The sequence below is a fragment of the Bubalus bubalis genome, chromosome 1, assembly GCF_019923935.1.
Source record: "Bubalus bubalis isolate 160015118507 breed Murrah chromosome 1, NDDB_SH_1, whole genome shotgun sequence".
NCBI lineage: Eukaryota > Metazoa > Chordata > Mammalia > Artiodactyla > Bovidae > Bubalus > Bubalus bubalis.
In genome coordinates this window covers 18,569,261-18,584,656 of record NC_059157.1, presented here as the reverse complement: position 1 = coordinate 18,584,656, position 15,396 = coordinate 18,569,261, and the positions used below count along the sequence as shown (strand labels likewise).

General features: G+C 37.3%; 1 protein-coding gene and 1 non-coding gene across 5 annotated transcripts in view; both read right to left on the bottom strand.

The window, feature by feature from the left end:
- Positions 1-15,396, bottom strand: part of TEX15 (testis expressed 15, meiosis and synapsis associated) — an 81,657-nt gene that overhangs the window by 2,788 nt on the left and 63,473 nt on the right. For 3 of the 4 annotated variants that reach the window (XM_025278911.3, XM_025278913.3, XM_025278917.3), the window contains exons 7-9: positions 7,931-15,294; positions 6,825-6,883; positions 3,049-3,374 (exon numbers count right to left, since the gene is read on the bottom strand). In XM_025278911.3, coding sequence (XP_025134696.3) covers positions 3,049-3,374; positions 6,825-6,883; positions 7,931-15,294 — 7,749 coding nt within the window. Of the gene's footprint in view, positions 1-3,048; positions 3,375-6,824; positions 6,884-7,930; positions 15,295-15,396 lie in introns of those variants that run through there. The other variant, XM_025278918.3, reaches the window with a different exon arrangement.
- TRNAG-GCC lies at positions 5,503-5,573 on the bottom strand. The gene has a single exon. It is a non-coding gene; the product is annotated as a tRNA-Gly (tRNA).

Sequence of the window (15,396 nt, the reverse complement as noted above, 5' to 3'; positions counted from 1 at the left end):
GTAAAGAATCTGCCTGCCAATGAAGGAAAAGCAAGAGACGCAGGTTCAATCTCTGGGTCAGGAAGATCCCTTGGAGGAGAGCATGACAACCCCCTCCAGTATTCTTGCCTGGGAAATCCCATTGACAGAGGAGCCTGGTGGGCTACAGTCCATGGGGTCATAGAGAGTTGGACATGACTGAGTGCACACAGAGGCACATATTTATAAGTAAGCAATTGTTTCTTTTCCTTTTATTTTCACAATAATATAAGTGACAGAGAAGGCAATGGCACCCCACTCCAGTGTTCTTGCCTGGAGAATCCCAGGGGCGAGGGAGCCTGGTGGGCTGCCGTCTATGGGGTTGCACAGAGTCGGACATGACTGAAGCGACTTAGCAGCAATATAAGTGAAGTGAAAGTTGCTCAGTCGTGTCTGACTCTGCGACCCCATGGACTATATGGAGTGGGTAGCCTTTCCCTTCTCCAGGAGATCTTCCCAACCCAGAGATCAAACCCAGGTTTCCTGCATTGCAGGCAGATTCTTTACCAGCTGAGCCACTAGGGAAGCCCAAGAGTACTGGAGTGGGTAGCCTATCCCTTCTCCAGCAGATCTTCCTGACCCAGGAATCAAACTTGGGTCTCCTGCATTCCAGGAAGATTCTTTACCAACTGAGCTATAATATAACCAAAGGAAACATGTAACTAAATATAATAATAATATAACCAAATATAACCAAAAGGAAATCAACCCTGAACATTCATCCGAAGGACTGTTGCTGATGCTCCAATACTTTGGCCACCCAATGGGAAGAGCCAACTCATTGGAAAAGACCCCAGTGCTGGGAAAGATTGAGGGCAGGAAAAGAAAGGGATGACAGAGGATGAGATGCTTAGACAGTATCACCAATGCAACGGACATGCATTTGAGCAAACTCCAGAGATAGTGGAGGATAGAGGAATCTGGAAGGCTACAGTCCATGGGGTCACAAAGAGTTGGACACAACTTTAGCAAATGAACAAGTCAAAGTGGTAACAATTAAAAATTTTGAGAATCAAAGCTGGATTTGATTCCAGAGATAGCTTTTTTAGCATCACAATAATTATTAAGAACACAATAAAGTTCAAACTATGAAAACCTTTATGGAGCAACTACATTAAAGATTTCCTATTCTGACATTTCAAATGTCTTCTTTAATTCATAGGTTTGCCATGTCTACTACACTGTGTTTATCAGTATTTATCATTAAAGCAGCAACAGCAATGTATCAAACTGAGCAAAAAGGAAAAAGCATAGTCATATACCTTCTCCCCCACTTCTTTCCCTCCTCCTTTATAGTTTTTTTTCAGGCTATGATTTAGGTGAAAACTTTCCAATCCTGTTTAAACTTACTTGGTGGAGTGGGATGGGAACGAAAGGATACACAGATAATCACACCACCACATAACACTTTTTTTGTGTGAGAAATGCACACAAAAGGACTATGGAAATACAAGAGGAACGGTCACAGGAGAGAACAGTAAGGAGTTCACTGTGGTTTGAATACAGAGGTGGAAGTGAGGGGAAATGAGGTTGTGTATGCAGGGCTGTGAAGGGCCCTGCATTCCAACCTAACCTATTTGAGTTTTGTCCTATAGGTTAACGGGCACTGGTGGCAACTCCAATATACAGGTGCTGCTGTGATGAGGTTTCCTAATTAGAAACAGAACTACCCTAACTTTCCCTATTCAGACAAATGAATGATAATCCACTCAATAAAATTTTCTCCTTTAGTTTGTAAGAGATCCCAGGATTGAGAAAGAACTTTTTAAAAAAACACAATTCAGCAATTTATTTATTTAAATTTTTAGCCACACACCATGGCATGTGGGACCTTAGTTTCCTGACCAGGGATCAAAGCCACGTCCCCTGCATTGGAAGGCAGAGTCTTAACCGTTAGACCACCAGAGAAGTCTCTCAACATGCTTACTGAACTCTCTATTTTAACAAATACAAACCCTTGATAGTGTTAATATATTTTATTCCTTCTTTTATATTGCAGTTAATACCAAGTAGAGGCAAAAAGTCAAATCAAAGCTTCAAAACTAGTTTTTGGCTTAATTTGCAAGTGGTATTTTTCACCTTCTATATCTGAAGACACACACAACTTACAAAACTATGATTTTCCTTGAGAAACAACTTTTCACTTTAAAAGAAAATCTTTTATTTCCCCGTTTAAGACATTAAGAGATGATTACATACAGTACCTTGTACCTCTGATGGTAGAATGCTGCTGCTGCTAAGTCACTTCAGTCGTGTCCGACTCTGTGTGCCAATGGATAATTGTAGTTTTTGCAGAACTATTAATAATTGTTTTCAAAGTTTGCTTTAACTATGGTAAATATGCCTTTCATTTTAATTAAAACTATATTCTACAAGCAGAATTGTTTCAGAAAAAAAAATTTCAAGTTCCAGTGGCAATCTACCAAGTTGCTCTACCAATACACTTCAATTAACTTCCATTCACTTAGGCCACGATATTATATTAGAATACTATATATCTGATTGAAGTTCCCTTTTCTACCTTCTTTTTACTCTTATTTTTTCCTCCATTTATCAAAAAATGTATGTTCACAATAGGAAACCTAGGAAATAAAGAACACTCTCCACAAACCCGAAATTTTATCACTCAGTGAGACAAGTTAAACTATTAGTGTATTTTATTTCAGTATTTCTAACCATTTATTTACATAAGTAAATTTATATGATACAGTTTTGAAAACTGTCACCAGAAACTTTTATAAACCCTTCAATGGTTGCATCATATTTCATTAACTATAATTTACTTAACTATTACTCCTTGAAGCTGGGTTTATTGAAGAACAGCTTAGTGATATTACTTATTTTTTCCTCTCAGTCTTTGATAACTAGGTTTCCACTGACAACATAATTCAACTGCCTGATATTTAAACAATTCTACAAGCCTTCACAGAAAAATGTTATCTCACCACTTGCTGTAAATTCCACTTACAAAATGTACAAAGATAAAAGTGAAAACTCTAGAAAGCAAGCATTAAGGCTTGTGAAACTCACCGTAAGTCCAAGGAACTTCTAGAAGCACATCTAAATCAGGAGAGCAAGGGTACGGAGTAAATGGTTGATGGGGAGTATACTGTGAAAAAACTGGCTGCTGAAAATTGTAGACAGGCATTTGAGGTGGGAAATAGTCATTCACTGGCACAAAGTCATTTGCTTGTGGTTCCCCAGCCAAGTATCCAAAATATTGAGAGCACAAAAGATGAGAAGGGGTATTCTGAAAATTACTTGTAACTGCAGTCAACATCCCAGGAACAGGTGGCTGTACTTCATAGAATGTTACTCCCTGGTATGTCTGGGGGGTGGAACTGCCATCGCCGCTGCTGTAACGATAAACACACCAAGAATAGTAAGGATGTGAAGTTTCAAATGAGCACCCAGAGAGAGTCACACTTTGGGGTATATGTAGACTGTGGAATTTCATTCAAGTATGTGGCAGCATTCTGAGCTAAGACTTTTGAATTCTGTTCTTCAGACAAAGAGTATTCTACTGTTTGATTCACATTAAGGGTGATGTTCTCAGGCTTCTACGGGTATAGTACTGAAATTCAATGTGTCCTTCATGTATTTTTCTTTTGACTCAGTTTTTGCAGGTCGTGCTTTATTTATTTGCACAACAGGAATTTTGTTCTGGATATGCATGGGTTCTGGAGAACTGGTGCATGTATAACTAATGGATGAATTTCATATTTCATTATCCTAAGGTTCAAAGTCAGTCATTTCTAAAGTGGCATGGCTATCACTCACAAAACAAAACTAGGTTCTGATGCATTCGGAGAAGCATCAGTTCCTGGTTTTATGTCTGAGGGACAGGATTTCTCTGCAGTATCTGGGGGATTTTTAAGAAATTTCTGTGGAGGCATCTCCTGGTCTTTTGAAAATGTGTTATCTATACTTTTTTGGTCAAAAATTGCCAAAGCAGAGCAAGTTTTCTTCTCACTTTTTGTTTGAGCAGCACTAAGATTTCTATTTCTTTTCTTTGTGCTACTTAAGTTCCCTTGTTGTCCGGTGAAATCTTCTGAAGTAGCAAATGAAATATTAGTTAAATCTATTTCATCTTCTGAATCTTTCAGGTTCATTAAAGGTACTGATCTTTGAGTTTCAACTTGTTTTGGAGAGATGTGGCTTCTTTTCAGACTGTCAGATGAATCTGGTCCTATTTCATTTTCACTTTCAGAATGAGATCTCAGAGTCCTGTTACGTGTCCCGCCGCCGCCGCCGCTGCTGCTCAGTCGCTTCAGTCGTGTCCGACTCTGTGCGACCCCATGGACTGCAGCCTACCAGGCTTCTCCGTCCATGGGATTCTCCAGGCAAGAACACTGGAGTGGGTTGTTACGTGTCATACATACATACAAACAACTGTAAACATACAGTCACAAAATTTCAATATAAAGACATATTTTAAAATTTTACTTGGTAGAATTCTTAAGATTTCACATTTTTCTCTTTGTATTGGCACTATACAAGAAACATTTCCCCAGTTTTACTCCCTTGATTTGAATTTAGCTACTTTTCATGTTGAAGGTGATACATTCCACATTTCAAATATTTTTCCAATACATCTGAAAATATAGAGTGCTGTCAATACTGTAATAAATTATTTTATGCTTCAGACATTTCCTGATTTTAATTTTTTTGCAGTAGTTTCTAATTCATATACCTCCAGCCTAGTGATACACAGAGCTGGTGAAATCACCAGCTGTGACTCCCTGCTCAAAGATTATCTTCTGTTTTCACAAATGACTGAAGTATTTTGTCTGTTTAAGGTCAAGAATAGGAGAAGCAGACTTCCAAAATTTCTTGCCAACTGAACATCCTTGGCATTCCTATCTAAATGAGACAGTCTCAATGAAGTCTGAAGGAAGCATTCATTATGGAATGTTCAGAACAAGAGAGTTCAATAGGTCCCCAAGGTAATTATAATTTTTGGTGTCTCAACCAATTCTTTGAATTACAAGTGGAAAAGAACAAGTTGAAAGATAAAGGTGACCATTCTTGCACAGTCAAGACAAATTCATCTTTGGCCTGGAATTTGTATACCCCACTCATGAAACTAAAAGCCCCTTATTTTACTTAGTTCAGCCTCCTTAAAAGGCACTTGAATGACAACCTGCATTGTCATCAATATAATATTTGACAGTTTCCACAAAGTGCAATTTTGATTTTATCACATTTCCAAAGATGTTTCAGTGGCGTCTCAACCTTACAGATTGGCAGTTGCCTGTATAATCTGTCCTTTTAGTGCAGTGAAAGTCACTCAGTCGTGTCCAACTCTTTGCGACACCATGAATTATACAGTCCATGGAATTCTCCAGGCCAGAATACTGGAGTGGGTAGCCTTTCCCTTCTCCAGGGGATCTTCCCAACCCAGGGATCGAACCCAGGTCTCCCTCATTGCAGGTGGATTCTTTACCAGCTGAGCCACAAGAGCAGTAAAGGGGATGCTGTGGCTGCACGGGCTGGGACGTGAACCCAGGCCTTCTGCGTGGCAGGCAAGATTTCTACCACTGAACCACCCATGCACCTAAGGCACACTCTTAGAGAATGTTCTTCTATGACAATGACACCCTATATTGACTTTATATTAGAATTCATTCCCCTGCCAAGTGAGGCAGAGTTTGATTCTTTGAATAGCAAGTACCTACTTAGTAACAAAACTGAGATGGTTACAGAACTGGTTTCTGTTATCCTTCTGATAGCCTATTCATTTTTTAAAAATTAATTATTTGGCTGTACCAGGTCTTAGTTGTGGCATGCGGGATCTAGTTCCCTGACCAGGAATCAAACCCAGGCCCCCTGGATTAGGAGCACAGGGTCTTTAGCCACTGGACCACCAGGGAAGGGCCTCTGAGAGCCTATTCATCTTTATGCCACTCCATGATTATTCACAGAGTCATCTGTGCCAGGCAGAAGATTCTAGAAATGGAGTAAATAAAAGGTTGTATTTAGAGAGGCAAAACCAAACAAGACAGATGACATGCTTATCTTTTTTCGTTTCTATTATTCATTTTCCTTCATAGGATGGAAAAAAATGGTAAAAATGCAGCTTGTCATAAATTGAAAATCTTACAGAGTTGAATGAAACGAGAATGGTCAACAAGTCCAGTGGTGCTACTTCATGTCAAAATTAGAAAAATATAAGTAATGCAGTTTTTTACTAAAAATAACGAATTAAAAAAGTATTTAAAGATCTAGCATTTTGAAGTCATGTTCTTTCTGTACTGTGGTGTTAATACAATCCTTTCATGGAACAGTAGTATAATATGTGTATGTTTGACTTAAGTTCTCAGTAATATAACTTGGCAATTTGTATCTTTTAAACCAGTCTTGAAATTTGACAGGTCTGTGAAATTCACAAGTTTAAAAAACTCAATTTGATCACTTGTCCCATTCTGATGTTCTTTTTACTAAGCCAGTTACGAAGCCCCATCAATTCATTAAATAATGTCTGTCAAATATGACTTTTACTTTCTTATTCTGTAAAGCATCACTCTTTTCTAAGCCCTAGCTGACTTATTACTCTTAACTGAACTTAGACACTCCTTACCCTTTAAATCACTGTAAAAACATCTTTCATGGGACATCCCTTTTGATGAATAATGAAATTCAAACGAAGAGACTGAAACAACCTCCCCCCTCCTTAGCACACTCTTGTCCCTGAAGTTACATGTAGAACCCCAAAGAGGTAGTAAGTAAATGCTCAAGTATTGCTCCATAATAAATGCTCAATTTTATTCAATTTTTCATCAAACAGGGCTGATGGCAACTCCTACCTTGCATGCTTGAATGTTGACTTTTCTCTTTTGATTTCTGTGACATGTTTCATGCTAACCTATGTTTAAAAAATACAAAAACCTACATTGTTGATGGTTTAAAGTACAATATATTAATTATTTTATTTATTAGACATCTGCAATTGCTTGTTCTGTCATCCTCTAAAACACCCATCTGAAACTATCTTCATTAATGATCCTCTCCTTTAAAAATCGGTGACTCTGCTGAACGTCTCGTATTTGAAAAATGTTTGGAAAAATTTTGTAAAAAAGCAATTAGCAACGTTCTCTTTACCCACGTCTTACAACAAGTAGGAAGCCTGCTCTGTTTATCTCCTTCTCAGTAAGTCAGTCACCCAGCCCCCCATGGTACGTAATGTCGGTCAAGTGTGGATTTTTCTTTCTTATTCTGTAAAACAGTACTTTTTTCCTAAGACCCGGTGACTTACTACTTATAACTATATTTAGAACCTCTCCCCTTTAAATCATTGAAAAAACATGAAAAAAGCACTTTGTGAAAAATAAAAACAGTTAATGTTTGTACAGTCATTAGAACATTGCCAACTATTTAATAAATGCTGTATAAATTTTGTTAAACAAAATGTACTTATGTATGACAACTTCTAACTCCTTCATAATTAAATATTTTAAAATATTGCTACTGTTTCTCTGTGTGGGTGATAATGGTCAAGAACATAGACTTCACTGTCAATTTTTAATATTTATAACATTAAGTATAGCCTTGTTGTACAGAAGCTATTCAGTAAATACTTAGCCACTCACTCAATACAGCTCACTCATAATATAGACTTTCTCTTAAGCAATTATTAAAATTCACAACCTTCCAAGAAGCGTTTTCTAATAAAATAATTAATTTGTAAGTTTAAAGATAGACATTTGTTAAGGCATCTCTCATATACACAGTCATTCACATCATTTTACAGATAATATGAATGGTTTAATCTAATAGTTTAATTAGTAAATTCATTTTGCAAGGCAACATTTAAAGCATTCTCAATTTTTACAATTCTGTAAACTACATACTTGTTTGCTTCAACAAGTTCGCTCTCTTAGACTTACAAAACTCACTTTAAAACATTCATTACCTTTTGTTTTTTACAACTGGGAACAGCAGTATGTTTCTCTTGTTCCTGAGAGTCTCCACATTTGTCTACAGTGATAGGTCGTTTTTTAGAGGAATTTGAAACATTTTTAATTGTGTATTCTGAAACTAAAGGCACCTTCTCACAGGTACTGGACTTTTTGATACTCGTCCTACATTTTATATGACTATTCGCATTTTTCTTTCTCTTTGGTTGGAAAGTCTTCTTTCTGTTGTGCAGCATTTGGCAAAGGATAAAGGAAATGGTTAACTGAGCATTTTTAACACATATTATCTTCATATGTTCAATCGTTTTCATGACTTTTGTAATATGGACCATTTTCCCTAAATCCTTCCGAGGGGTGGCTGTTATACTTCCAAGCAGTGTGGAAAACTGACTGTAGTTGTATTCTAATTCTGTCACAGTGCTTCCATAATTTATGGATGCTATATATGGCACAAAGTTGATGTATGTGGAAATGGAATACTCCGACTTCGTAAGAAGGTTTTTTATTTCTGAAAGTTCTTCAAGTTCTCTTGACAGCAAACAAACAGCATAGGAGCAGTTAACAGCTTCATTATATTTGTAGATAATATCCAGATCTTTCTTAAGCTCAGAAATAGAAGTCTCTATCACCTTCCAAAGACAATCTGTTGGATTACCTTTTAGAAATGAGAAAGAAGTCATTTTTTCTTGGCAGTCAACCAGTTCAGGAAGAAGTGACAAATCAAACCAAAGCATACTTCGAAACCTCTGCTTGTCTAGTTTCTTTGCCACTGAGTTTTTAAGAAAGTGAATTGTTTCTGAGAGCATGACGATTTCAATATAGGTTTCAATGGCCTCAGGTTTTAAAATTACTGCCTTATGGCTGTAGTTTTCCATCATGTACAAACTATTTTCTTCAGTGATAAAAATATCATCTGTGTTTTCTTCTTGCAGCAACTGAAAATATTTTTTTAAAATTTCTAAGTCATCAGTACATCTCAAAGTGAGTTCCTGTAATTTTTTCACATCTGCAAATTCAGCTTGATCTAGTATTTCACTAACACAACAGATATCTGGATGTGAAGGCAAAGTACCATTAAGCCTAGAGTTTTCTATGCTAATTGTTGCTTTGTTTACTACAGCATTGGACTCTCTGGAAGCAATCACTGAATTCTCCTCAAGTCCAATAGTGGAAATTTGTTCACTGCTTAAATCTTTAGACAATGTATCATATATCTTCTGCAACTTAGAAACTGCACATCGATTCATTCTAAGTACCATTTCTTTGTTCCTTTCTGAGTATTTTTTGCAGAAAGACTGTCTCTTTTCTTTCCAAACAAGACTTTTTGAAGCATCAAAAAAGATATGTTCCAGACCATAAAGAGCTATTTTAATATTTACTGTCTCATTGCTCTTGATAAAATTAACTTTTGAGGAGATCATTTCTAAGATAATCCACAGATGGTCTTGTTTTCCTGGACAGGAATCAATTTGGGAATAGTCCCCATACATACTGATCAGGTTTAATGTACTTTTCCTCAAGGTTTCTAGGTCTCCTAAATTATCTCCAAAGTTAACTCCATAGGTAAATGGCACAGAAAGAGAAAAGTCAAAGCAATCTGAACACTGCTTCATTACTGCTTCACATTCATCAATTTGTCGCTTGTATTTTAAGTATGCGTAGTATGAATTGTTTCCCCTTTTGGTTTCTTCAAACAGTTCGATTAATTGATCATGATAGCTTCGCAGCTCAGAGAAGGCATTATATTTTAATCTGCATTGAAAAGCCGGATAGAAACTGGATTGTTGCTGAAATCCACGCGGTCTGCCAAGCAGCTCGCTGTACAGTGTCTCATCATACCAGAGCAAGCTCCGGAATGTTGGTTCACCTCCCAGGAGCCTTTTTTTGTTTTCAATGAATTGAATAGTTTCCATCATCATTTGGAGTTCTACCAAGGAGTCAATAGCACACGGTTTTAATCTGTGTCTGCAGTTACACCACAGGTTTTCTTCTACCAACAGGTCTCTTGAAATCAAGATTTGTTTAAATGAACATTTTTGTTTTCTTTCAAAAGCGTCAACAAACAAAGGAAGAAGATTTTGACAAACTTCACTTTCTTCCTGCAGAATCTGTACAGATGACGTTTCATCTACCCTCCTCAAAATTTGAGTGAGCTTAACTGTAGGAGCCAAATTATTACTTGGACAATGTTTTTCTTTGAATTCATTCATGTATGACGTAGACTTCTTCTTCAGAGGAGGAGAGACTTTGGAAGGTTCAGACTGGCCACGCAGATGAGGCATACAATTCCTCCCTGTAATGCCTGGTTTGGAGTCACAGGCTACTTCTGAAGGTAATGAGGAGTCACACTGAAGGTCATGGCTAACTTTTCCCTCCTTCTTTCTTTTGTTACGCTGATTAGAAGCAATGTTTCTTAAAGAGACTGCCTCAGTAGCCTTTTTAATCTTTACACGAGAATCAATCAAGTTGTTTTTCATCGTTTTCTCACTTAAGCAGGAGGAGCCTTCTAATATCTTATTCTTTTGATCTTTGTACTCAGTCTTAACACTTGATCCTTCAGTCATGTTCATGGGAACTGAATCCTTTCCTTTTTCTGCTTGTTTATCTTTCCACATTTTTCCATCCTGAATGTCTTTCTCTGCAATACCTTCTTGGGAAGAAGAGCCCTTTATGTTATCTTTTATGACCAGAAAACTATCATCGGGAAATACTTTCTTCCTCTCACTGTCTTTACTTTCTTCGGTTTCTGATGTGACAGTCACCTTAGAATTCTCAACATTTGTTTCATCCCCATCGATATGAACACATTTACTTGAAGAGCAATATTCTGTCTTTTGAAGTTCGTTTCCACCACATCCTTGCAGACAGTGTGGTGCAATGGTAGACACTGCTGGAAAATCTACAGCAGTAATGCTCTGTTTAGCCATGGAAGACTTTGAAGATTCTCCCTCACTGTCTGTCGCTGGAGCGGCTGATAACAATTGAGGAATACTGTTAGACTTTTTGCTTGTTATCCGAGTTTGACTTAATGGATCCATAAGGAAGTTTCCTGTAATAATTCCTGGTTTGGAGATCTCCTTAGGAGTTGTCCATTTTTCTATGGGAAAATTTACCTCCAGGTTTCCTTTATAACCAGATAAAATACGGTTATTTGGTTTGTAGGTATCAATGTTGAAAAAATGCTTCACCTCTGATTCTAAGACGGAAATAACTACGTCAGTTTCCACTTTTGTGTGGGCTATACAAGTTGCATCATAATTTTGGTCCACACTAAAACTTATGTTGTTTTCTTTTATGCAACTTAAAGACATCAAATTCCTTTTACTTATTATTTCTTTAGCCTCAGAATTGTTTACTTTTGTTGTATACTGATTATTATCAAGTGCTGAATGGTTCTCAAGTTTTTCATATTTACTAATGTTAGATGAAAACTCTGTATCAGTTTCATTTTCTTTTTTAGTTAGTTTCTCATCTGGGCAGTCTGGGGAAAAGAGACATCCGGTTTTTCTAGAAAAGGGCTGAAGTTCTGATGATTTGGGATTTCTCACACTGCTGTTAGTATAAGCTGACTGACTTGTACTTTGAGACACGGAGCACAGGGCTAACTGTGATTCTGGACACACTTGATCACAATACTCTCTCATGTGAATTGTTGTGTGACTACTGGAGACACCGGACACATTTTCAGAAAGGCACTCTGTGAGTCTCTCTCTATTTGTTCTATAAAAGTTGTGCTTTGATACATGAGTTAATGATTTATCAACTTCAAATCCCAAAGCTCTATTCTCTCCAGGTATATTGTATTTTCTTTTTGACAGAAAATACTTAGTAGAATAATACCCTCTTTCAGACACAGAACTATAACCTTGAAGGTCACAACTTTCCCAGAAACTATTGCATATTACTGCATATGCTCTTGGTAAAGGGCCCCCTCCTTTTTCTTCCACTTCAGTTATCAGCTGCAAAGACATGGGAACTCTTCTGTGAGCATCTTTTAAGTGAAGAATGGCTCTGTCAAGTTTTTTGGAAAGACATTGGCTTTTGCGTAAAGATGCTTCTCTATTTAGAATATCCAGGACACTCCCAATGTGTTTTTCTGACTGTGAAAAGGTTTTAATTCGTTCTTGGGATAACAAAAAAAAACATTCCAATGAGTCTTGACTTGTTAGCTTCCTCCTCTTCTCACAAATTTTGTGATGTCTTAAATTTTTATCTGGTATGTTCTGGTCCCTGAAAGATGTACAGGGCTTTCTTTTGCCAATTCTTGATTCTGTCTCCTTCTTACTTCTAGTATCAGCACCACTGGTTTTTGACTCTGTCAGGGAACATCTGTTTTCCTTGTTTACTGTTGTGACATCAGAAGGTTCAGTTAGCAAAGGTCTGTTTTGTTTTTCAGACATGTGAGTCACATGCATATTATGACTCAAGTCCAAAGAAAGTGAGGTTTCAGATTTACTTGCTAGTCCAGATTCTTGCCTTATATTACCAAATTCACTTTCAGAGGGATGATCTGAATTTTCAGCAGAACACTGAGAATGAATATCAAATTCTAGAACTTCTTCCTCCTCCTCATTTATTTCTGATTTTGTGGCTTCAGTTACATATCTGCAGAAATCATCTTCCGATGCAAGGGACTCAACAGAAGGACTGAATCCTTTCACAAATGTATTAGTAATCGTAACTTGAAGATCAGGAAGTAAAATTGGTTGGACGAGCTCTGCTTCATCATTTTGTGTAGAGGAAGAAGCACAACTGTGTTCCTCAGAGCAATGCTGGTCCTGATTCTCACCTCTTGTGGTGCTTTTCAAAACTTCCATCTCCCCATTACTGCTTCCCAACAGACCTTCCCAATCGATGCGAGACTTCAGAGCCTCATAGGAGTCCTCGAATTCTTCATAAAGTACATTTCCATGGCTATGAGCATCCTGTGGAATACTCACAGGAAAAGCATCATCACTCTCTTCTGATCCTACTTCAGTCTCATTATCCAATTTGAAACTATGAAGAACTGAGTTGTCACTTACTGTTCGATAAAATGAGTTGTGGAATCGATTTTTATCTGTATTTATTTCAGAAGCAGAAACCTCAAGTTTGCTTAACAAACCAAAATCTGGACTCTCAGAACAAGTGTCTTTAAACTGGCCTCTTTGGTGATCTTCAGGATTTGTGCTTACCACAGGCATTGCAGCATCGGCTATCTCAACTGCAGCATGTGAGGCTACATGTACCGAAGAACTTGCAATCTGAAGAAATGCTGTGGAAGTCAAATGCTCTCCAGTCCTTTCAGTATTCTGAATATCTTTTTCTTTTATGGCGGTAATGGGATCTTCATTTTCTAATGATGTAGACTCAGTGCATACATGTTTTTTTCCACTAGTTAACTTAAAAGCAGTAGAAAATTCTTCAGAACTCAGAATTTCAATGCTATTGTCATCTTTATTCACCCTCCTTTCATCTATGTTGGTAAAAAATTTTGTTTTGTGTGTCTGAAAACTCTGCTTCCCATCTCCATATATATTCCCTATATTGTTTTCTATAGATGAAGCAATGTCCTCCATTTCAGCCTCATTCTGGCTTTCTTGATCATTATCTCTTTGTTCTCTGAAGTCAGTATTCAGGTGCACACCACTGTTCAACTGTGCAATACAGAACTGAGTATGACGCTGACCTTTACTGTTAATTAGAGGAGTTTCTTTGCAGTCTCTTTGAATGTTTTCTAGGGACACTGGATCATATTCATTTCTCCTTTGAACACATATATATTCTCTAGCTGTGCGGCAATTTGCATCATGAGCTGTTTTAATATCATGACATGAAGTAACAGCTGGCAGTTGTGTGGTCTGGGGCATGTCTTCTGCTTCCTGGAAAGCATCAGCCGTAATGCTAACACAGTTTTGATCTGGTTTTTCCAATTTCAGCTCCATTAGTTTTTGAGAAATGGTAAAATTTGTATGAATGTTATCTTTATACTCTAAAGAGTTTTTAGGAGGCTTCTGTGGAAGTTTCTCCACTCTTGGAGTAAGATTATTTTGTATTTCCAATGCTAGGTGACCTAGCTCATACTTCTCCTCTGTGGTAAATGGCAAAGATTTTGGTTTTTCTAATCCCTGAGTAATTAATATTTGATCACAATTTTCCTGCAAATAATCAAGACTCTCATCCTCTTTGTTGTCTTGGTTCAAAGAAATGTAATTATCTATTCTTTTATTAGTAAAAGAATGATCACTTCCTTTCCACAAACTTTGCTTTTCTTCATGTTTGGCATTGTCTTCTGGCTCAGTGAAGTTTCTCATCTTTCCAGTATTTTGAATGTACTCATGTATGCTTTCTTCACTTTGGAGTGGAAGAAGTGTAGACATTTGGTGACCAGTCTCATATACAGTTTTAAAATTAGAAAACTGTGATTCTGGAGAGATGGGACCACTGTACTTGTCTGTACAAATATTCACCGATTCATAAGAGTCATGTGACTCACTGCTTTCGTCAGTTAAAAATGGGATGGTGTCTCTCTGCTGGGATCTCTGAGCTTTTTCTTCCTTGTGTTTTTGGATTTCAACTTCTGAAACTACATTTGACAAAAACATTGGGAAGGAAAAATCATCCTGGTTCTCACATTGTCCTGCCATGGTAATTGTATTGGGAGCTGTACAATCATAGGTCTTAGAGCCCAGGTTGTGAGCCTGGGTTTGTGAGTCATCCAAAGAAATTCTGAAGCAAGAGGCATCCAAACAATTAGTAACAGTCTGATCACCAGGCATGCCTTCAGATGTGGAGGCAGGATTAGCTGGCATAGATGACAAGTTTATTTCTGAATTAACAAAATCTAAACTCTTCTCAAATGGCAAAATCTCACTTAAACCTGTAACAGCATTATGTTTTCCCATGCTTTCTTCTCTCTTCATCAGTCTTGGGTCTTTGATGAGTTTTGAAGTGATAACTGTGCTTGAGTCAGTATTGTTATGAAAGGGAAAAGCAGCAGCAAGAGTACTGAAAATAGCATTAAGATATGTCAAATTTAGGAGGTCACCATTATTAACACTTTCTCTGGTATTACTGGGAATAAATGAATAGCCTGAATCACATGCAAGTAATTGAGAAGTATCTCTGCATTCTGCTGAATTGTACTCCATATGTCCACTGTATGTTTCAAGCACAGAAATGTTTCCATTTTGTGTATTTCCATAGCAATTAGAAATATCTGAGTTGGAAGGATTTATCTCTGAATCTGATGCATCGCATAAACAGTTTTCCTGAACAAATGGATCTATAGGTTTCCTGAAATGCTCAAAGATGACAGTAGCATCTTTTCCTTTTCCAATTCTTTTGGCCACTGTACAGTTATTCAGAGAGCATGTTCTTTCTGTGGAAATAATAAGAAAGTAAGGAAAAGTAGGAAGAAAAAGTATTCCTACAGGCAACTCTATTAATGCAAGTAAACCATGTCATGAGTGGCACTGACTAA